The 22,854-nt window shown below is 38.0% G+C and overlaps 1 protein-coding gene across 1 annotated transcript in view; it reads right to left on the reverse strand.

The window, feature by feature from the left end:
- ARHGAP21 (Rho GTPase activating protein 21) overlaps positions 1–22,854 on the reverse strand; it is a 134,583-nt gene that overhangs the window by 61,620 nt on the left and 50,109 nt on the right. Inside the window, 2 exon segments of the mRNA XM_042991241.1 lie at positions 14,812–14,836; positions 15,104–15,283. Coding sequence (XP_042847175.1) covers positions 14,812–14,836; positions 15,104–15,283 — 205 coding nt within the window.

Below are 22,854 nucleotides of genomic sequence, written 5' to 3' on the forward strand. Positions count from 1 at the left end.
TTTGCCAATCTCCAACTATGGAGAATTCTGTCCAGATGCCCACTCTGCTCCTATTCTTGGCCTGCTATTTCAGCATAACCTGTAACCCAATGATTTACAGTTTCCAAGTTCAGTGAAGTTCTTGGTACTGCTCACTGAACCTTCAAGGTTGCGGTTTCAAACCTCCAAAAAATCTTCTTAAACTGGCTATTCCATCTTGATTTCCTCACACTAGCTGGATAATTTTGCCTCTTACAGCACCATACCTCGATGGCTGTATCCTCATTTTTTAATCTTTGCCCACATCCATACTTCGTTTTGTTCCACCTCAAGTAAGGACTTGAGTACTGGCCTTCTTTAGAACCTTGTTTCCCTCATGGTCTCCTCTCGTGGGTAAAACTTCAGTCAGTCTCTGTTCTTCTCCCCGCTGGACGGAAATACATGTTCTCAGAGACCTACCAAAGCTTCCCAAATGTAGAACAACAATAAATCTTCTCCCTGTCTTTCCACATAGCTATCATCTCTTATACTCCTTCCCTTCCTTTTCATGCTTCCTGAAGAATAGTCTATACTCCTATCCTCATTACTTTCAGTTCAGGGTTTCTCAGACACTGAGAAGTATACCATTGGGGGCAAAATCGCCCACACACCTCACTCCCATGCTCACTGAGGTTCACTGCTCTAATTTATGTTCCAACCCACTGATATTTGGTTCTCACATCCCGTCGGCTCACTGTACTGAAACTATTCTCCTATCTTACCACTTTGCTACTTGTCAGACTGGGTCCAACAGTATCTTTTTAGTCATCAGCCTAATGAATTTTCTGTGACAAATGGCAAGTTATCCACTCCCCCCTTAAAATGACCACCTCTTAATTAGTAGGTCGTCGACTCCTCCTGGTTGTCCTCATACCTTCTAAAACTTATTCTCAGAGTTCCTTTTCTGATTCTTCGTTCTCTGACCATCTCTTGGATGTTGTGTTCCCTAGGGTCCTATCTTTTATTCTGTTTTCATGCTCTCTGTGCATGGTTTCATTTATCCCTAGGACTTAATTACAGCATATATAATAATGACTTCCAAATCTATTTTCAACCCCCACCTCTATGAGCTCCACACCCAAATTTTCAACTAGGTACTAAACGTTCTACAGGCATCAGAAATGCAACTTATCCCAAACTAAACTCATTTCCCCAGAGGAAGATATGCTTCCCCTCTAGAATCCCGCAGTTAATGCCCCTTCCCCCATCTATCTACTCATGTATGCCAGAAAAGCTAAGCATAATCCTCCACAAATCAACCATTGTTGGTGACATAAAATCCACCCCCAAGCCCTACCACCAAATCTGGGCAAATATAACTTCCGGGTGTCTCTGATATATCTGTTCCAGAACACTGTTCCTCCTTCCTCCTGATAAAGTCCTATTCATCTGTCAACAGCACAGAGGACATCCTGCCTGAGACCCCCTTCCCTGGTGCTTAGACGATTCCCCCTCTCTACTGTGGTCCTGTCAAAACTGTACACACCTCTGTGGTTGCACTTATAGAATTATATTACACCTTCAATGTCCACCAGAGCAGGAGTTTCTGGAAGCCAAGGCCCATATCTTACCTACACATTTGTTGAATGTATACAGGCCAGAAACTGTTCTGGATTTTAAGCCAAAATAATGAAACAGAGTTCCTGTTCTACATTCTAATGGAGGAAGAAAATGTTCCACAAGAAACAGGTAGTAGGAGAGATGGTGACAGTGTTAGGAAAAATAATAAGCAGAGTGGGAAGGAGAGGGAAAATGAAAGGCAAGGCTGTAATACTATCTTCATGAAATGATCAGGCAAACCCTCTCTAGCAGGTGACATTTGAACAACTATCTGAAGAAAGCCAGGTTAGAGGCCATATTGCTCCCTTCCCAGCAATCAGATTAGCGACTTGGTCATGGCAGTGACTCAACAAATGTTTGCTAAGTGAATGAATAAGCAACAGGAAACATATTTCTATATATAATATATTTAGCATTCGTATGCAAATATTTCTACTCTGAAAAGTTATCTGTTAAACTTCGAAAACAGAGACCATAACTATTACCATTAACTTATTAGCCGTATCTATGAATCACATACTTTGAATGTAGACTAGCTGGAGAGCAATCAGGGTAAAAAAACCAAACGGGACTATCCAGCCAGATGGTGTCTGTGATCAAGGTCTTAAGTCATGCAGCAGCTGGGAAAAGACAGCTCAAAGTCACCTAATTACAGGATCACCTCTGCAACAACATTTTCCGTGGAGAAGTTATTCCAGGGGACAGCCTAGAACATTAATACTCCAAACACGTACCTTCCTTGACTTTTTCACCTTTATAGCCCTATCCCCAGTTAGCTTTCTGAGACCCTGGATGTCATATATCTTAAAGGTTTTAGAACACTTCCAGAAACTTTTAAAATTGCATTTATTTTCTTGACCACCAAAGTAACTTCATGCCTTTCAAAGTCTTAAAACCTGCTCCAAAAAATTGGATTTCTGACAGTGCCTACTTTAATCCAATCAAATTCCATTATTGTGAAAATGGTTTCCTGGAACTTTTAAGGTGAAGTTATATATATATATATATTTTTTTTTTTTTTTAACTCACATCTAACTTGACCACCTTAGCAGTGTATTTTACAAAGAGGTTGCCCAAATTCCTACTGAACTCCAGGATTACCACATTTTTGTTACTACTGTCCCAGCTCACACGCTCCGCAGTTATATGAAATAAGATCTCTAAATTAAAGAAAAAAAAAAAAGTCTGACACTTTGCATAAAAAGGGGAGAAAGGTGAAAGATAAGAAGGCAGACAAGAGACAATAACTTTCTTCCTCGACAGCGGAGGTACAGACATGAACATGCTGAGTTCTGCAGCTTTGGGAAGAGTCATCTGGGAACAGTGTTTACTCAACAAACATTTGAGCTCCTACCAGGTACTTACTAGGCACTGGAAATTAACAATAAAAGACAGTTTCCTTCCTTAAATAATCTTTGTCCTTAAAGCAATGCATAAAAACACTGTCTTCATAAATACAATGAATAGTCTGGGTATGTAGGAAAATTTCACTTTGCACACGCCGATGATTAATTTTTGATAAGAGATATCATTGCCCCTCTTATTTCTGCATTTTCCTGTATCAGATCTGTGCTGCGGCCACCACCTCCCAGAATCAGGTATAGGAGGAGGCAGAAAATCTCAGCTTGTTTACCATGGAGCAGGAGCAATCACTCGGATTAGCGGTCTCCAAAATACGAGGGATTTTCCAGACGAGAATTAGGGAAACTAACTGTGAAGCATGAAACAATCGATTTACTTCATCTTATACAAAATGGGCTTCCAAACATTTGAAAATAGCTATCACTTTCTTGCCCTCTGCATCTCTTTTGCAAGCCAAAGGTTCAAGTTCTTTCAATCTTCTCAAAAAATACACATCATAAAATTTATATATATCCTTGCCATCACTGTCTTTGATTTCTGGGGCTCCCCAGTGTTTCAACCATGTCCTATTTAACCACAAGAAGATCTGGGAGCCCTCATTTCCCATCCTTTCCCACCTGTCAAATGGAGATGAATAAAATGAATATCTGAAGTTAACTTATCAATAGCAACATGAAGAATCACTTATCTTGTGTGTGTGTGTGTGTGTGTGTGTGTGTCTGTAAGCCTATACATTTTTATACTAGGAAACATTGCTCATAACAGCAAACTACAAATAACTTCGTAATCTGATTTTATCCATGTTGATAGGATATAAAGATATTTTATTATGACATATGGGCGGCAAATCTTCCAATGAAGTATCGATGTACTAGCAAATTGAGCTACTACAAGGGAATGCACAATTTATATTTGAACCAGAGTGCGTATACATGTGAGCCTAGCTGCTAGACAACATCTCCAAATACTATTAATGTCAACCCTATATGTGCAGGCTACTGAACATGAGCCCCTTCCATTTTAAGAGTTTCTTCACCCAGCAGGCAGAAGAAAAGCCTAAGTCCTAGACAGTTATGAATCAATTAGAAGATGAGCCCACATTTAAGAATAATGTTAACTGAAAATTATGCTTCCACCAACCTGAAAGCTCCCTGGGTGCTAAGCAAAGGAAGGGGGAAAAGAGAAGGAAACCAATTTCTAAAAAGTGGCTACAGACCAAACTTCACATTGATTTGCAGGCTAAAAATACAATCGCCTGGTTCTGTATAAAAGCAAACACCAGTCTACTTGAAAACAACTTTTTCACCCTAGATCTCAAAAAATCTCCAGTAATAACTTTTGAAGGTCAACAAACGCAAAATAGTCCAATACATAAAGCAAAAAAAAAAAAAACCAACCTATCCTGAGCTAGAACCAGGAAAAAAAAAAAAAGGAAAGAGAAACAGAGGAGCGCCTGGGTGGCTCAGTCAGTAAGTGTCCAACTTCAGCTCAGGTCATGATCTCACTGCTCGTGGGTTTGAGCCCCAGGTGCTGTGCTGACAGCTCAGAGCCTGGGGCCCACTTCAGATTCTGTGTCTCTCTCTTTTTCTGCCCCGCCCCCACTCATTCTCTCTTTTCTCTCTCAAAAAAATGAGTAAACGTTAAAAAATTTAAAAAAGAAAAGAAAAGAAAAGAGAAACAGACCCAGAAAGACTCTTGATAGTGGAATTTCCAGAACCAAATTATAAAACAACTTTGCTTAGCATGTTTGAAGAAATTATTAAAAAAAAAGGCCTAAAAATGATAAAGAGAAAACTATAAGAAGCAATCATGTACAGTTTACTACATTACCCTAAAGAACTTCTAACAATCAAAATTTAAAACTCAAAATTATTAGATATATACTAGAAGAAAATATCCAAAATGCAGCTGGGGAAGACCAAAAATAAAAAGGAAAAAGTAGAGAATTTAGGAGCCATAGGGGACAGAATAAAAACATCTAACATATGTTTAATTGAAGAATTAAGAAAGCATTGAAGAATTGAAGAGAGCCTTGAAATACAGATAATACGTGAGGAAACACTGACTGAAAATTTTCTAGAACTGATGACAGACACCCAATGACAGACACAAGAAGCTCAATGAATTGGAAACAAGGAAAATAAAAATAAATTTTCACCAAGAATGGCCAAACACCGAAATGGCCAAACACCAAAGACATGAAGAAAATCTTAACAGTAGATATGAAAAAAGTTTGCCTTCAAAAAACCAATAAACCAAAATATGAATTCTTATGAGCAAGTATAGAAGCCAAAAGAGAGTGGGATATGATCTTCAATATGTTGGAAGAAAATATCAACATAAAATTCTGTAGCAACAATCTTTTCCAAAATGAGAGCAAAGCAAAGACCTTTCAGGAAAAAAACAAACCAACCAAAGTCCCGAGAGAACTGTGACACAACATAAAAGTATCCTGCAGGTAGGAGGGAGAGAAATAAGTAGAGAGAGCATGACCTAAGGCCCTTATATTGTTTCAGAACAGAGTAAAATATTAATTAGCATTAGACTGTGATAAACTTGCATATTATAATTTCTAGGATAACCACTAAAAGAATCACAATATATTACTTAGTCTTAAAGAGAGAAAAAAAATATAAGAAATTCAAAATAAAATAGAAACTTTAAAATAAAGTAGGCGAATAAACAATAAATGTATTATGAGTTGTATTAAACGTAAACAGACAAAAATTTCCAAATCTGACAATAGTGAACTGCCTTATTTCAGAATCAACTCTTCCACCCATGAGCCACAACCAGAAAAGCTCGACCAAGTACAGGTAACATTTGTATGAAGGCAGAGACAGCCTCCAAGGCAAGAGCACTCAGAGGGACAAGATCCCAGAGAGAAGGAAGTCCAGCGAGGTGGTCTCGGTGTTTTACACCGCTTTTCACCTCGAGGCCCTTTCTGCTTCCAAAGCCACAGCTGAGAGACGGAGGCGCTGTGCAGAGCTTCCATCAGTCTCAAAGGGCCACGGGAACAAAAATGGGCATTCGAGGCCAGCCAAGGAAGAGGGCCTGGAAAACACCACCATGCTTTCAGTTGAGGCCTCCAAAGTAACATGTGGGGTGAGCAGGGGTGAAAAAGAGAAAGCCCAACCCCGTCAAGCGTGCAGGTGTGCTGTGCAGATTTCCTTTGAGATAAGCTGCTATGGGGAACACAGCTGGGTGACAGCCCCAGCTGCTGCCCTTTAATATCCACCGCCACATTCGCACAGAGGCCACGTTTCCCCACGCCTGCCCAAGGATTCTCAAGGGCAGTGTTTGCATGGGAGCTCCCCAGTTGCCTCACAGAGACCTCCATACCTTGTGCTGCAATCTGGCACCTTTCCTACCGGAGCCTCCCTTCCCTCTCTTCTTTCACAGATGTCAGACCTACAGTGCGCTCTGAAGTCTTCCCCTGCCTCTCCCGCCCCCTTCGTCTCAATCCTGCACAGACACTTCTCCCATGAAATCTCTGGCACGTCTAACGCTGTCTTGCCATCTGTTCCTGTTGTGGCGTCTGTTTCGCAGAGAACCCGAACTGTTACACCAAATGTCAAAAAAACTAAGGCCCACCTTTAGGTAAAGACAGTCTCTGAACAGAGATGCAAAAATCCTAAATACAACAGAAAACCAAACCTGGCAATATGTAAAAAGTATCATATATTATGAACAAGCTTGGTTTAGTCCAGTAATGCAATGTTTAACAGTTGGAAAAATAAATCAATATAATTCACTATATTAAGAGATTAAAGGGAAAAAAATAAAAGGTTTATTCCAAAAGATGCAGAAAAATTCAACACTCCTTCATGGGAAAGACATTACACTCGCAGATTAGAAGATTCAATTATTTCAAATGTTTTCAAATAATCAAATATTGTAATTAATACAAAGCTAATTAAAATTCCAATAGGATTTTTTTGTGGGTGTAGAACTGACAAACTGATTTTAAAAGTGTTATAATATTGCAAATGGACAAAAACAGCCAATCCAATTGTGAACAACAAAATTAAAAGACTTTACCTTTCAGCAACATTTATTATATAGTAACGACAGTAAAATTAAGATCGCAGTTTTGCTGCAAAGAAAGTGACCGATGGAATAGAACAAAGGTTGACAAATTTTGTGTGTAAAGAGCCAAGCAGTAAATATTTTAGGCCATGCAGAACATATACAGTCTCTGTCACATATTCTTCTTCTTTTAAACAACCTTTTAAAAATATAGAACCGTTCTTAGTTTGGAAGCTACACTAAAGTGAGGCACAGGCCAACCCCTGGAAAGAAGGAAGTCCAGAAACAGACCTACACATATACAGATACTTTATGATCAAGGTGGTTTTACAGAGCAGTAAAGAAAGTACGGTCTTTTCACTAAAGAGTGCAGGGTTAAATGTATATCCATATAGGGGGAAAAAATCTTGACTTCATACTACATGCAAAAATAGTCAATTACAGGTGAACTGGAGATAGATAACACAGGAGAATATCTTTGTGACCATGCTTAAATAGGATTCAACGTATTAGCCATAAAAGGGAAGATTGACAATCTGGACTATATTACAAATAGGAACTTTCCTTTATGAAAATTACTAACGAGAAATTGAAAGGTAACTAATAGCTGGATATTTGCTATAGATACAACTAATAAAATCCTCATCAAGAATATTTAAAAAATTGTTTAATGTTTTTTAAATTTATTTTTGAGAGAGAAACAGGGTATGAGTGGGGGAGGGGCAGACAGAGAGGGAGACACAGAATCTGAAGCAGGCTCCAGGCTCTGAGCTGTCAGCACAGAGTCTGACGTGGGGCTTGAACCCACAAACCATGAGATTGAGACCTGAGCCGAAGTCAGACGCTTAACTGACTGAGCCACTCAGGCGCCCCTCCTCATCAAGAATATTTAAAGAACTCCTACAAATTAATTTTTTTTAAAGTACTGATACCCAATAGCCAAACGAAAGGTAATCAACCCCATTAGTTTTCAGGACGATAAAAATGAACCCACATGCCACACCACTATACACCCACTAAAATGACTAAAATTAAAAAGACTGACAAATATTAAATGTTAGTGAGGATATGACACAACTGGGACTCTCACACCTCGTGGTTCAGTATATTAGTTGGTATAATCACTTTGAAAACAATTTAGTGGTATCTACTAAATGTGCCTGTATGCATACCTATTAGTGTTACCCCTGGATACACAGACCCACTAGAAATAAGTACACGTGTTCCCAAAAGTTCATGTATAAGAACGCTCATAGCTGCACTGGCTGAAATAGCTAAACACTGGGGGAAAAAATCCAACTAAATTATTATATATGTTCTCTTTGTTTTAAATCAACTTTAATGAGGTATAATTTACATGTAATAAAATGTGCTCATTTTAAGTGTGAGCTTCCTAAGTTTTGACAAATGTATAAACCCATGTAACCACCATGACAATCAAGATAAAGAACATTTCTATCTTGCCAGAAACTTCCCTTAGCCCCTTTGCAATCAATTCAGGCAACCACAATTTGGGTTGGATTTATCTTTCCTCCCATACAAATAGCATCAGACAGTCTGTACTCTTTTGTGCTTGGTTTCTTTCACTCATCAAAATGTTTTAGACAGCAAAAGCATGAACAACAAAAGAAAAAGTACATAAATTAGATTTCATCAAAATTAGGAACTTTTGTGCATCAAAGGACATTATCAAGAAAGTGAAAAAACAATCTGTGGAATGAGGGAAAATATATGCAAATCATATATCTGATAACAATCTACTATCTAGAATATATAAAGAACACTTACAACTCAAAATCAAAAAGACAAATAACCCAATTAAAAAAAAAAAAAAAAGGAGCAATGGACTTAAATAGACATCTCTCCAGAGAAGATATACAAACGGTTAACAAGCACACGAAAAGATGCTCAGTTTCACTAGTTATTAAGGAAATGAATGCAAAGCAAAACCACAATGAGATACCACTTCACACTCACTAGACTGGCTATAATTCAAAAATGGAAAATAACAGGCACGGATGAGGATGCGGAGAAACTGTGACCTTCACACATTGCTGGTGCAAATGTAAAAATGGTACAGTTACCATGGAAATGTGGAAAACAGTTTGGCAGGTCCCCAGATGTTAAACACAGAATTACCACATAACAACGGAGCAATCCCACTCCTAGATATATACCCTAGAGATCTGAAAACAGGGACTCAAATAAACACTTGCATACACAAGTTCATAGCAACACTAATTACAATAGCCAAAAAAGGTAGAAACAGTCCAAATGTCCATCGATGGGTGAATGGATAAGCAAGCTGTGGTATATACATGCAAGGGAATACTATACAGCCAGGAATGAAGTATTGATTCCTGTTCCCCATGGACAAAACTCAAAAACATTACACAAAATGCAAGAAGCCATATGAAAAACATTATATATTGTATCATTCTCTTTTTATAAAATATCCAGAATAGGTGAGTCTAAAGGGACAGAAGACAGACTGGGATTTCTCAGGGACTTTGGGGAGGGGAGAATAGTGAATGACAGCTTAATGGATATGGGCTTCCTTATGGAGCAATGAAAATGTTTTGGAACTAGACAGAGGTGATAGATGTACGTTTCATACATGACCTTTAATTCTATACTAAATGTCATCGAATTGTTCGCTTTACAATGGTGAATTTTGTATTATGTGAATTTCACTTCAATATAAGAAATGTTTATGAGATTGATCCACAAGGCTATGTGTATTCCATTGCATTGATACACAACAATTTGGTTATCTATTCTTATATTGATGAATACTTAGGTTGAATCCAGTGTTTATTTATTATGAATACAGCACTTATGAATATTCCTGTACAAATAGTTTTGCAGGCAAATATTTCATTTATCTTTGGTAAATACCTATGAATGCCCTTAACATCTCTTACAACTAAGTGAAAAATACCAAAAACATTCTATCAGTCATGAGATGCATAGGTATCAAAAATATAACCAAATCAAAGATGGAAATCAATTGCAAATATTAAAGCAACAATGCTTTATCCTTCTGCTGAACAGACTTAAGCCAATAGGACATGTTCAGTTAGGAAAAAGAAGAGGAAAATTAAAGAACAAGTATAAAATGCTAAGACTATGTTAACCAAAATTGCATATGAAAGTTGAATTAAGATATTTTAATACTCTTTACCTTTCAAGGGAACAGAATGCTCTTTCTTACATTTCCAAGGATGAATTATGAAAGTAAAGAATTTTCTGCAAAACCATGGTAGAAAGTGAGAGGAAACCCTAGAACCAGACGGCTTGTTTGTGGTCCAATGCTGTCCCTTGCTAATTACTTAAACACTTCATGCTTCAGTTTCCTCATCTAAAATAGGGAGGTGATAATATCCACCCCAGAAAGTTGATGAACTAATCCACAAAAAATCTTAAAACAGTGCCCGGCACATTATAAATCAGCTGCCACCACACTATCTCCCCCTCCTCCTCCACATCATCATCATCATCATCATCTTCTCATCATCATCATCATCTTCTCTTCCTCCTCCTCCTCCTCATCAACAACATCAACATCATCATCTCTACTTCCTAAAGTATCTTCAGGACAATATCAGATATCTGTGGATGTTCTAATGAATAGTATTAAAAATTAACAAAAATATGTAACTAATTAGTATATTTGCCTATCTACCAGAGAAACTCAAATTGTTTAAACTGTCAAATACAGTGAAAAATGGATCCCAAGGGGTTTAGTCAATGCACAAGACATCAGCAAAGACCCATGGAACTCACTTAGTGTTGCTACATTTTAGAAATAGTGAAACACTCTTCTAGGACCTACCGGGACACTACTGACCATGGACCTAACCATAAGAAATTCCTCTCACAATGAATTTTCAGGTCCATTTTTTACTGTTATATTATTCTGAGGGAATAGGTTTTCACCTTATGAATGGAAATTAGTGGCATAAAATACACCCGATTTTCTCAGGTTTTCAGAATTTACCTCTTCATTAAATGGAAGAATGTTTGACCTCTAAGCATAATGGGTACTGTTCAGTGGGCATAAAATGATGAACTGGGCCAATTAGGTTTCATTCTCAGGAATAGGAAGTGTTATGATAAGAGAGGAAGGAAGAAAGAAGATATAATGAGGACTGTACCTTATATACAGATGTCAGCTCATGAGAAAATCAGGTATAATCAAAATTAATTACGAAAGTCATTTCGATCCTCCAGTAAATTCCAAAGTTTGGGTCGTTGTTGTTGTTACTCTTTGCATTTAGTAGCTTCCCAGGTCCCAATTCTGGTGTCTATGGCTACCCAGGTATCCTATCACTCTTGACATTGAATTTGGAAATGCTCTATTGATTTTTCAGAATCACCACATCTTTCCAGAAGTGGTCTGAGGAAGTTTCTATTTCTTGCCACTAAAAAAGCCTTGGTTAGAAAACTCCAACATAGGCTACAGAGCTCTTTAGTCAGAAACAACTGCAATCAGGGGCCCTGCGTGGCTCAGTTGGTTGGGCATCCAACTCCGGCTCAGGTCATGATCTCACAGGTCATGGGTTCGAGCCCCGCATCGGACTCTGTGCTGACAGCTCAGAGCCTGGAGCCTGCTTCAGATTCTGTGTCTCCCTCTCTCTGCCCTGCCTCCTCTCACTCTGTCTTTCAAAAATGAATAAATGTTAAAAAAAAATTTTTAATAAAAAAAATTAAAAAAAAGAAACTGCAATCACAAAATACAAATTTTTACTACTGAGAGAATTTATAAAATTCCCACTTACTTTTTTGTACTATTAATGCTTAAATATACATTTTGATGCCGAAGTAGAAATCCAACAGTAATTCAGGTACCTAACAAAATGACAAACACACTCCTGGACATGTCCCTATAATTAAACTTCGACAGAATTTTTACTCATGGAATAAGTAGAAAAGAAATAACAGTAATTACAAACTTCTAATTATTCTTGTTTTGATTATTTATAAAGATCTTCTCCAGAGATCTAAGGGACAACAGGACAACAGCAAGACAGCAATTATCAACAACTATCATCAACAAAAAATATTTTTCTACTTTAACGGCCTTTTTCTTATAAATATTATTTGCATCATAATACAGAAAACAAATCAACAAGAAAAAATAATTTTAAAACACAAGACAGTACACGTATATAGGCTCTAAGAAACATACCAGAATGGAAGTTGGGGAAGGAGAATAATCAGAAAGTCAAGTGTCAAAAGAGATTCCACTAAATTGCCAAAAGGAAAGAACACTAAAACAAAACCTTTCAACTGTTTCACAGAATTTTGGCATTATCACAGGATCTCTTAGGAGTTTGAATAAAATTCTGGCAATTACTTCCTCTCCAGTGATTCTAGGCTTTGACTCGGATCATTACACTGGAGGCTTGGATTCTATTTCATTAAAACAAAATTCACATAAAAAGATTTCATAATCTCAATATGTTTGAAAGTAAGTTTTATCAGCAGATAAACTGTAAAATAAAAATCGTCATATTCAGTTGAATTAAAATAAAGAAACTTCATTCTCATAAAATATGTTCTTATGGTTGGTTGATGAGTTGAGTTGAAACGGTATTATGAGGGCTATACTTTAGCTAACTAGGCCTCAATGGACTAACTTGTGACCCCACTACCAACTGGGATGACCAGAGCAAACCTAGGCCTGGGGGGCAGAGGAGGCAGAGGACGACTCAGTCAGTCACTCCTTAAACTCCATGAACTTCTCAAATTCACTGCTCGCCAGGGAATCAGAACTGAGTAAAAAGTGATGGTTGCTCTTCTAAGATGTTCAGGGCTTCTAAACTGAGGATATCCCTGACTTTTATGTGAATTCTTTGTCCTTAGGTATTCACAAATATGAAACAAACCTCTTTGTTTTTAACTTTCTCAAGGCAGAGAAATATGACAGAGTAATTTCCTATCATACTAACTATACCCTGTTTTATCCACCAATTCTTGACTTTACATAAGTCAGACTGTTTCTTAAAAGACAGCATTATTCTAGGTGCTGTGTGTAACAGGCCACCTGAGCACCAGCACATCGTCCTGCGGGACGATGGGAGGACAGAAGACCCACATCCTCTTTCCTCTTGCTGAAGCTGGTTTTGTAAGCTTTCCCTTTCCTCGCTAACACCTATTTCTAGCTCATGCCAAGTAACATTTGGAATTCTTCCTGAACCCCAGTGCATGACAGATGGTGACACAAGAGTGGCCCTCCCTGCACAACAGTGATAACCTATGAAGGGTCCTACCTGGCCTTACACTCACAGAATACTTTTGATAATGCTGAAAGAAATTGTTTTCTTCCCCTCTAGCCCTTAGCATGACCATTCTAAGACCGCAAATCAGATATGGGTATTACAAAGTTTCATCAACAGGGGAGTGGATAAACAAACGGGTGGACAACCAGTCTGCGGTGTATTCAAACAAACTAACCAGCAACAAATGAAAGAGCAGTGTTAGTATCTATCCGTACCAGGCAGTGGAACCTCAAAAATACTACAGCAAGCAAAAGACACAAACGAGTACATGACACGGTATTCCATTTATAAGAAATACTAATCTGCAGTGATGGGAAGCAGATTAGTGGTTGTCTAGGAACAGCAGAGTGCTGTGTAAGGGAACTTTATGGAATGATGGAAAGGTTTTTTTTTTTTTTTTTAATTATTGAAGTATATAGCAATATACAATGTTACATCAGTTTCAGGTGTAAAACATACGGATTCTACAGAAAGGTTCTTTTTGGTATTAGAGCTTGATTGGGATGGTGGTTTCACAAGTTATAGATTTATCGAAATGCACCTTACATGTATAACTGTACACTTAAGATTGGTGCAAACATGACATTCTTGTTAAAAAGGTGTAACTTCAAAGTCATAATAAGAAAACATCAGACAAAGCCAAACTGACGGGAACTGTACAAAATAACGCACTGGTACTCTTCAAAGGTGTTGAGGCCATGAAATACAAGGACAGACTGAGGCGCTGTCACAGACTAGAGAAGACAAAGGGACAAGACAATTGAATGCAATGTGGAATCTCGCATCGGAGAAAAGATGCTGGTAGAAAAACTAGTAAAAAACCAAATAAAGTCTGTAGGTTAATTAACAGTATCAGACCAATGCTAATTTCTTAGTCCTGTTCACTGTACCACGAATGTGTAAGTTGTTGGACATTATGGGAAGCTAAACGAAGGATATACAGAAACTTCTGTACTATTTTAGCAACCTTTATTCTAGTCTAAAATCATCTAGAAATAAAAGTTTTTAAAATGGGTACATTTTATTGTGTGTGACATTTAACTCATCAGAGTTCATATAAAATTAAAACAAAAATGAGTGGACATTAATAAGAAATATCCCCATCCCTGGCTTGATTCTCCTTTTAATAAGCTTATTAAAGATAATGCTTAAGTCAAGAGTAAGATTAACTATGAGAAGACCCCAAGTACTCTCTTTTTCACTATTTGAGTCAATAAATCTACTAGATAAAACACACAGCATTTCTTACCTAAAAAAAATTACTGAATTTAAAAGATTACTAATTAAATAAAAATATCACAATTACTTTCCTCAGAATAATAGATGTTCCCCTGCATAAGCACTAACATATAATTAACAATAAAATCACCGCATGTTGAAATCATGCTGAGACAATGGAATCCATAAAACAGTAAAATTATTTCATTTCTAGGGCTCTCCCATCTAAGAGTTATATATATATTTGGACTCGAAAAACTGTATCAGCTCATTTAATATTACTTAAGGAATAGAAAGACATGTAGCAAAACAGAGAAAAATTAAAATTTTTATAGCATACCTCCTCTGTTGCCATTTTCTTCATCCTACAATATAAAAAAAAAACAAACACCCATATGTGAATAGTTATTTAGAAATTCTAGTAAAATCAAAGCAAGCCTCAATTCAATTCAAAGTGCCCTCCCCAAAATGTGGCAATAACAACCTCATTAACCTCCAGAAGGATGGAGCCTTCATAAGGAAGGCACAAGGGGAGGATGAGAGGAAGATAAGAAGGAGACAGGAACTGCCTTGCATTGTTGTTGTTGTTGTTGTTGTTGTTGTTTTTAACTTACTTTAATTAATGTTCTTACCTTATATGAAAATTGAATTGCAGACTCTGGGGGATAAACAATAAAATGCCTCAATGTAAAACCAAAGCCTTGAGATGTTCTTTTCAACATAACTGTTTTGGGACCTGGCCAGGAGAATGTTTCATCTTCGGATGGTGATACAGTTTCACTTTGTTCTTTTCCATCTTTACTCTTTGATACCTAAAATAAAAAGACATTTAAAAGTTAACTAGAAAATTCAACAGACTTCCTCACTTGGACAAAAACCATATGTATGAGTGCAGATACAAACCTAAAGGAGAAAGAGGAACCATATTCTTTGTATTACAAATCACGTAGATCATCGTGATTTTTTTTTCTTTTTTTTTTAATGTTTATTTATTTTTGAGACAGAGAGAGACAGAGCATGAATGGGGGAGGGGCAGAGAGAGAGGGAGACACAGAATCCGAAGCAGTCTCCAGGCTCTGAGCCATCAGCCCAGAGCCTGACGCGGGGCTCGAACTCACGAACCGTGAGATCGTGACCTGAGCTGAAGTCGGACGCTCAACCGACTGAGCCACCCAGGCGCCCCTCATCGTGATTTTTCTAGAGAGGGATGCTATGAAAGGTAATCAGATGTAAGAAAGAACCCTTGGTAAATCTAACAGTTAAAACTGACAACACGATAGAAGGTATGAAGCTAACACCATGACCATCCTGTAAAGCACTAAGAAACACAAACTATGAAAGAAGAGACGTGATTCTCTTACCAAGAACACTAAAACTGTTATCAGAGAGTCCAACAGAAATAAAAGATAATTAGAAAATAATAGACAAGAACTTCAAGTCCTGAGCACAAATTCAGTACCCACACAGCTAGTCCTTCCACTACCCTGGCTATCCAGCATTCTGCTCTCTTCTCTTCCACTCTTGGCTTTCATCTGGTCATGGCTGAAAACCCTGCGTAATCGCAAATCAAACACCCACTCTTCATTCCCTCCCATCCATCCCTCAGCTCTTCTAAATCTGCCATCTGGAGCTGCTGCCTCCTACCTCTTCCCTGTCCCTCACCACCTCATGTTCTCACTTCCCTTGTAAGCCAGCTTCAATTCACTCCATTGCCTTTCTCTTCCTTCCTCAAAGTCCTAACCTTGACACAATCTAACCTCAGATAAATAATTAACACTGCCTGCTCTGGGCCTGCACCTATGTGGCCAAACATGAGCGGAGATGAAAATAAAGAAAGAAAGAAATTGAACAAACAAATAAATATGAAGCTGTTTTCATTTTAAGTTCATAACCTCAAGGGAGCTTTTACTGTTGTCTGCCAATAATAATATAGTTCTGTCCAGTATATTCGAGCTACATGACTATTTTATCCCTTCTCATCCTCACTTGCAGCTAATGACTCTGCTTTCTGTCACACTGAAAACCACAGGCCATGAGATGAGAGCTTAGTCGCTTGCCACATCTACCCCCCTACAGCTGTGGCCAGCTTCTCCTGCCCTCTTTCTCATCACAATCCTGCTCCGATGGCCCACTCTTCTGGGGTCCCTACCCATGTACCAGACCCCTTTTACTGCTCACAGATGTGATTCCTGCAATTCTCCCCTCTCCTTCACATCATCTATTTTCTTTACTATATTCCCATCAGCATAGACACATTTTGTAGGTCCTTTAATTTTAAAGTAACAACAACAAAATCCTCGAACCACATAGCCCTCTCAAGCTACCCCCTTGTTTGCCACCACCACTCTGCCTATCCTGTAGAGCAAAACTCTTTGGAAGTTGACTATCGCTGCTCTCTTGAATTCTTTTCCTCCCATTTTCTTTTGAATCCCCTTAAGTCAGGCTTTTGCCACCATAATTCCCTGATACTGTCCCGGTCAAGGTTACCAACGGCTTCCACATTGCTAAACTGAGCAGTCAATTCTCAGTTCTTGTCTTAATGTGACTTACCAATGGGTTCAAGAATCACTTCTCCTTTTTGAAAATTTGTCTCCACTTGACTTCCTATACTGATTTTACTCCTAACTCATAGGCTATTTCTCAGTCTCCTTTGTTACTACGTCATCTGCTCAACTGCTGACATTGGGAATATCCAGGGCTCAGTCCATAGACTTTTCTAGTTCTACTCTGTCTTTTGGTGATTTCATCCAGTCTAATGCTTTAAATACCATTTATATATAGACAACCCCTAATTTTTAAATCTAGCCCAGATATCTCCCCAATCTAATAGGTATCTCAAAATTGTGTCTGCATTACTGCTAAGATTTTGTATTAAATTACAATTCCAAGTTCATCTCAGCAGTTTGAAATATCACCTTTATTGGGGCACCTGGGTGGCTCAGTTGGTTAACCATCCGACTCTTGATTTCAGCTCAGGTCATGATCTCATGGTTCCTGAGTTCAAGCCCTGCATTGGCCTCTGCATTCACAGCACAGAGCCTGCTTGGGATTCTCTCTCTCCATCTCTCTCTGACCCTCCCCATTTGTTCTCTCTCTCTCTCTCAAAATAAATAAATAAACTTAAAAAAAAAAAAAAAAGAAATGCCACCTTTGTCAAATGGCAAATACTTGAACACGCTTCCTTTTATTATATTTTTATTATGTTTCACTAGTGAATCTACCTATTCCTTCAGAATGACTTGCTTCATATAAAGGTGTTAAAACTTAAAAAATGTCCTGAAATTAATTTTTGCATGATAAAAAATTTATTACACTACAAAGAAAATAAATCCAAGAGACTTCTAAATCCTTAATATTTTCATCACACAGTCAATATTTGGGCTGTTAGTAGTTAGCTATTCATCAATTTCATTTTCTCTTCTTCCTGGAAAGATAACTAGATAGTAACATTCTCCAGGCAAACTTGCCATAAGGGCAGCAGTGACCAAATTCTAGTCAATGGAATTCTAGTCAGTGGAATGTGAATGAAAATAATATGCAATATACAAAAATCAGTTGTATTTCTACATACTTACAATAAGCATTGGTAACTGAAAAAACTTTTAAAATACTGCTCAAAATACGAAATACTTAAGGACAAATCTGACAAAAGATGTGCAAGGCTTATTAACTGAAAATCCAAAAGACTGCCAAGAGATTTAAAGCATATCTAAATAAATGGAGAGATATACCATGTTCATGGATCAGAAGACTAAGTATTCTTAAAATGTCAACTCTCCCCAAATTGATCTAGAAATGAGATCACGATAAAAATCCAGGAGATTTCTGTTTAGAAGTTAACATACCATTTCTAAAATTCACTTTAAAATGAGAAGAATCCAAACAGCTAAAACAAATTTGAAAAAGAACAAAATTGGTGTACTTACAGAACAAGAATTCAAGGCTTATCATAAAGCTACAATAATCAAGACTGAAATCATCTATGGAGACTTTGTGCACCTGAAGCTAATTTATCATAAATGCATTTTAGTTTATCCTCCCTTCTAGGACTTTGCTAGAAAGAGGGAGTAAGAGCAAACATCACCATGGGGGAATCAAGCTGAGTCTCAAGTAACTGCAAAAGTGATCATACAATTAGGTAAAGTTTGCAGGATAAAGGTTATTATTCTGGGCTTAATCACCTAAATAGTTTAGTCAAGATTTAAGCGGTGACTAGATCCTCCTTTTGTGATCCAAATGAAAGAATCATTTTATACATGCACATAAGCAATCCCCCCATTTATTCAGTAAATAAATACTGAGAACCTACTGTGTATCTAACACTGTTCCACCCAGTTAGGATACAAGGATAAATAAAATATACATAATTTATTTTGTTTTCTAAATTAAGCTTCTAATTTTAAGATAACTATAGGTTCACATGCATTTGTAAGAAATAACACCAAGGGATCTCCTTAATCTTTATGCAATTTCCCTCAACATCAACATCCTGGAAAACTATAGTACGTATCACAACCAGGATAATGACATGGATAGCATCCATTCATCATATTCAGAGCAGTTTTACTTGTATCCTGTTTATGTTTAGCTCTGTGAAGTTTTATTGCATGTGTACAATTGTATATTCACCACCAGTCAAGATACAGAACAGTGCTTTTACCATAGGATCTCTCCTGTGGTCCTTTCATAACCACATCCACCCTCTCCCTTCGCTCCTCACCCAGCCCCTAACTCTAGGCAACCACTACTCTGCTCTGTATTTCTATCATTCAACAATGTTATATAACTGGAACCATGCAGTCAGTAAACTTCTGGGATTGCCTTTTTTCACTCAGCCGAATTCTCTGCAGAATCACCCAAGTTGTTGCATGTGTCAACAGCTCATCTCTTTCATTGCTAAACAGTACTCCACGGTATGGATACACCACAGTTTGTCTGAAGGACATCTTGGTTGTTTCTAATTTGGGGCTATTATGAATAAATATATTACAAATATTTGTATACAGGTTTTGTGTGAACATAATTTCCATTTCTCTGGAATAAATGTCCAAGAGCATAGTTGCTGGGTTATATGGTAACTGCATCTTTAGTTTTGTAAGAAACTGCCGAACTATTTTCCACAGTGAATATACAATTTTAGGTTCCCAGGATGTATGATGTATGAGTGATCCAATTTCTTTGCTTCCTCGACAGCATTTGGTACTGTCATTATTTTTTATTTTAGCCATTGTTATAGGTGTGTAGCGATAGGTACTGTGATTATACTTTGCGTTTCCCTAATGGCTAATAATAAACATCTGTTCATGTGTTGCCATCTTATTACATAATTGTAAAGCACAAAAGACTCTTCAAGACTTAAGATTAATAAATCGTTTCATGTTACACATGAGGAAACTGAGGCCCAAATTGGTTATGCGATTTATCTGAGATAACTGCTGGCTAGTGTCAGGGCAAGAATTAAAATCATGGCTTCCTGAATCTAAAGCTAGAATATCTCCCCTAGGTCATATTATGTTTCTTCTCTTTTATTCTGTAGTCTGCACAGATTCTTCTCCCCAATAGCTCTTTGATCTAATTTATTATATTTTTAAATTTCACTTTCCTGCAGGACTACAATTTTAGCACTTTGAAAACTGTCCATGTCTTAAATTTATCTTGAGTGAAGTATTATGACTTGGCCCCTGAGCTTCCAAATATATTCAAGTTTTCTTTACTTTTCCTTTGAATATAGAGATAACCCTCTTGCATTATGAGTTCATGTTTCAAGTTTCTTAACTAAGCCTGCTATGTCTTATTCTACTGACTTCTTCACAAAAATGGAGAGGATGGGATGAAGAAGAATAAGGAATTTCTTTTTTGATCCTGAAAACTTTTAAAGATTTTTTAATGCAACATAGCTCAATTGTTTCTATTATTCCACCTTCCCAGAACATCACACTAAATCCTCTCCAGCCTCCTACCTTTTCCCGACAGGACAGAAGAGAGGGTGATACTTCTTTCCACATAGAAAGAGAAGATGAAAAGAAATACACATATGGGCCTTCTCTACTCCTTTTCTACTTACCCACAGAGCCATTTGATGTGATGACTTTATCAGAAGGGCAAACCACAGGCACACGGTGAAGGGCACAGCAGTTACAGAATCCTCCACTTAAGAAGACCCCTAAGGCATGTCCCTCTCCACACGTCTCACCTCCCCACCATGAGCATGAAGTCATGTACTAGCAGCATCAGGGTGCAAGAGGTAACCAAGAGACTAGAACAATGGCAGTTAAATTTCTCTGGATGAAGGACTGTCATTTGATCCCCTTAAAAGACTTCATAACAAGGTCACTCGATTGAATAAATAATAGCTCAAGGTTAAAAGAAACCAAAATAAAGGACGAAAACTAAGTGCATAAAACCCAGACATAACAATTAGACAAAGCAACCCAAAGGAGTGAAAGAAGGTATAAGAGGAAAACAATCATATAACAATAAAGGAAATTAAAACCTCATGGATGAGAATACAAATTGGCATGACGGAACTTTTTAGGATAATAGAAATGTTCTAAAAGTAGGTTGTGATCAAAGTTCCACAACTGTATAAATTTAGTACGAACCACTGAAATGCAAACTGACAGTAGCAGGTGAATTTTATAGCATGTAAATTATACTTCAATGAAGATATTAAAAAAAAAACCACTCACATAGGTAAAAAGGACAAAGTCTAAATGTTATCCTGAGCTGTCATGAAAGTAAACACAAGAGTTACAAAAGAATGCTTATGCACACAATAAATATATGACTCCTCAGCTATCTTTTGTAACTACTTGTACTTTAAGTAGAATCTGGATAGCTTCCTAGAAGTTTCCAGGAACCAGGCTGTGTTCAGCTTAAAAAATTCTAATATTAATTCTATCATATACCTAAGATTATGAGTCCTACTCCTACTTTGAAAATATTTTAGTTTATCTTATTACTGACAATGTTATCAGTTTCCTAAAGTAAGATTTTTCTTATTTTAGGGCCAGGCTTTTTTTTTTTTTTTTTTTTTTTTTTTTGAGAGAGAGAGAGAGAGCAGGCATGGGTGTGTGCACAAGCAGGGGAGGGGCACAGGGAGAGGGCAAGAGAGAATCTCACTCAAGCAGGCTCCACACTCAACACTGAGCCTGACACAGGGCTTGATCTCAGGACGCGGAGATCATGACCTGAGCTGGAATCAAGAGTCAGAGGCTTAATTGACTAAGCCACCCAGGCTACCCATAGGCCAGACTTCAAACTGATAAAACATCCTTTTTTTTAATTTAATGTTTTTATTTATTTATTTTATTATTATTATTTTTTTTAATTTTATTTTTGAGACACAGAGAGACAGAGCATGAACAGGGGAGGGGCAGAGAGAGAGGGAGACACAGAATTTGAAACAGGTTCCAGGCTCTGAGCTGTCAGCACACAGCCTGACGCGGGGCTCGAACTCACGGACCGTGAGATCATGACCTGAGCCGAAGTCGGACGCTCAACCGACTGAGCCACCCAGGCACCCCTGTTTTTATTTATTTTTGAGAGAGAGAGAGAGAGAGAGAGAGAGAGAGAGAGAGAGAGAGGGAAAACACAAGTTGGGGGAGGGACAGAGAGAGAGGGAGACACAGAATCTGAAGCAGGCTCCAGGCCCTGAGCTGTCAGCGCAGAGCCTGATGCAGGGCTTGAACTTATGAACTGCAAGATCATGACCTGAGCCAAAGTTGGATGCTTAACCGACTGAGCCACTGGGTGCCCCGATACAACACCCTTTTAAGATGTTTCTCCTTTACAGTTTTGAAATGTTACCACAGGTAAGGCTGTCGTCTGGCTGGATTTTTTTCTTTGATAACCCAAGGAGATGGGATTGCACAGAGGGGACTGAGCACAGACTCAAGCCAGTCTACCTGGGCCTGGGTCCTTGGTTCTCCAGCTGTGGACCTTGGACAAGTTCCTTAACGCATCTGTGCCTCAGTTCCACATCTTTACTATGAGGATAATACCAGTGCATACTTCACATCCTTATGGGATTAAAAGAGTTAAAGTCTGTAAAGTGCTTAAAACAGTAAATCATGGGGCGCCTGGGTGGCTGAGTCAATTAAGCATCCAACTCTTTTTTTTTTTTAATAAGGTGAACTATTTTATTTTATTTTTTAATTTATTTTTTAATGTTTATTTTTGAGGCAGAGGGAGACACAGCGTGAGCAGGGGAGGGGCAGAGAGAGAGGGAGACACAGAATCCGAAGCAGGCTCCAGGCTCCGAGCTGTCGGCACAGAGCCCAATGCGGGGCTCGAACTCACGAACTATGAGATCATGACCTGAGCTGAAGTCGGACGCTTAACTGACTGAGCCACCCAGGCGCCCCTTAAGTGTCCAACTCTT

This window comes from Panthera tigris, chromosome B4 (assembly GCF_018350195.1).
Source record: "Panthera tigris isolate Pti1 chromosome B4, P.tigris_Pti1_mat1.1, whole genome shotgun sequence".
Lineage (NCBI taxonomy): Eukaryota > Metazoa > Chordata > Mammalia > Carnivora > Felidae > Panthera > Panthera tigris.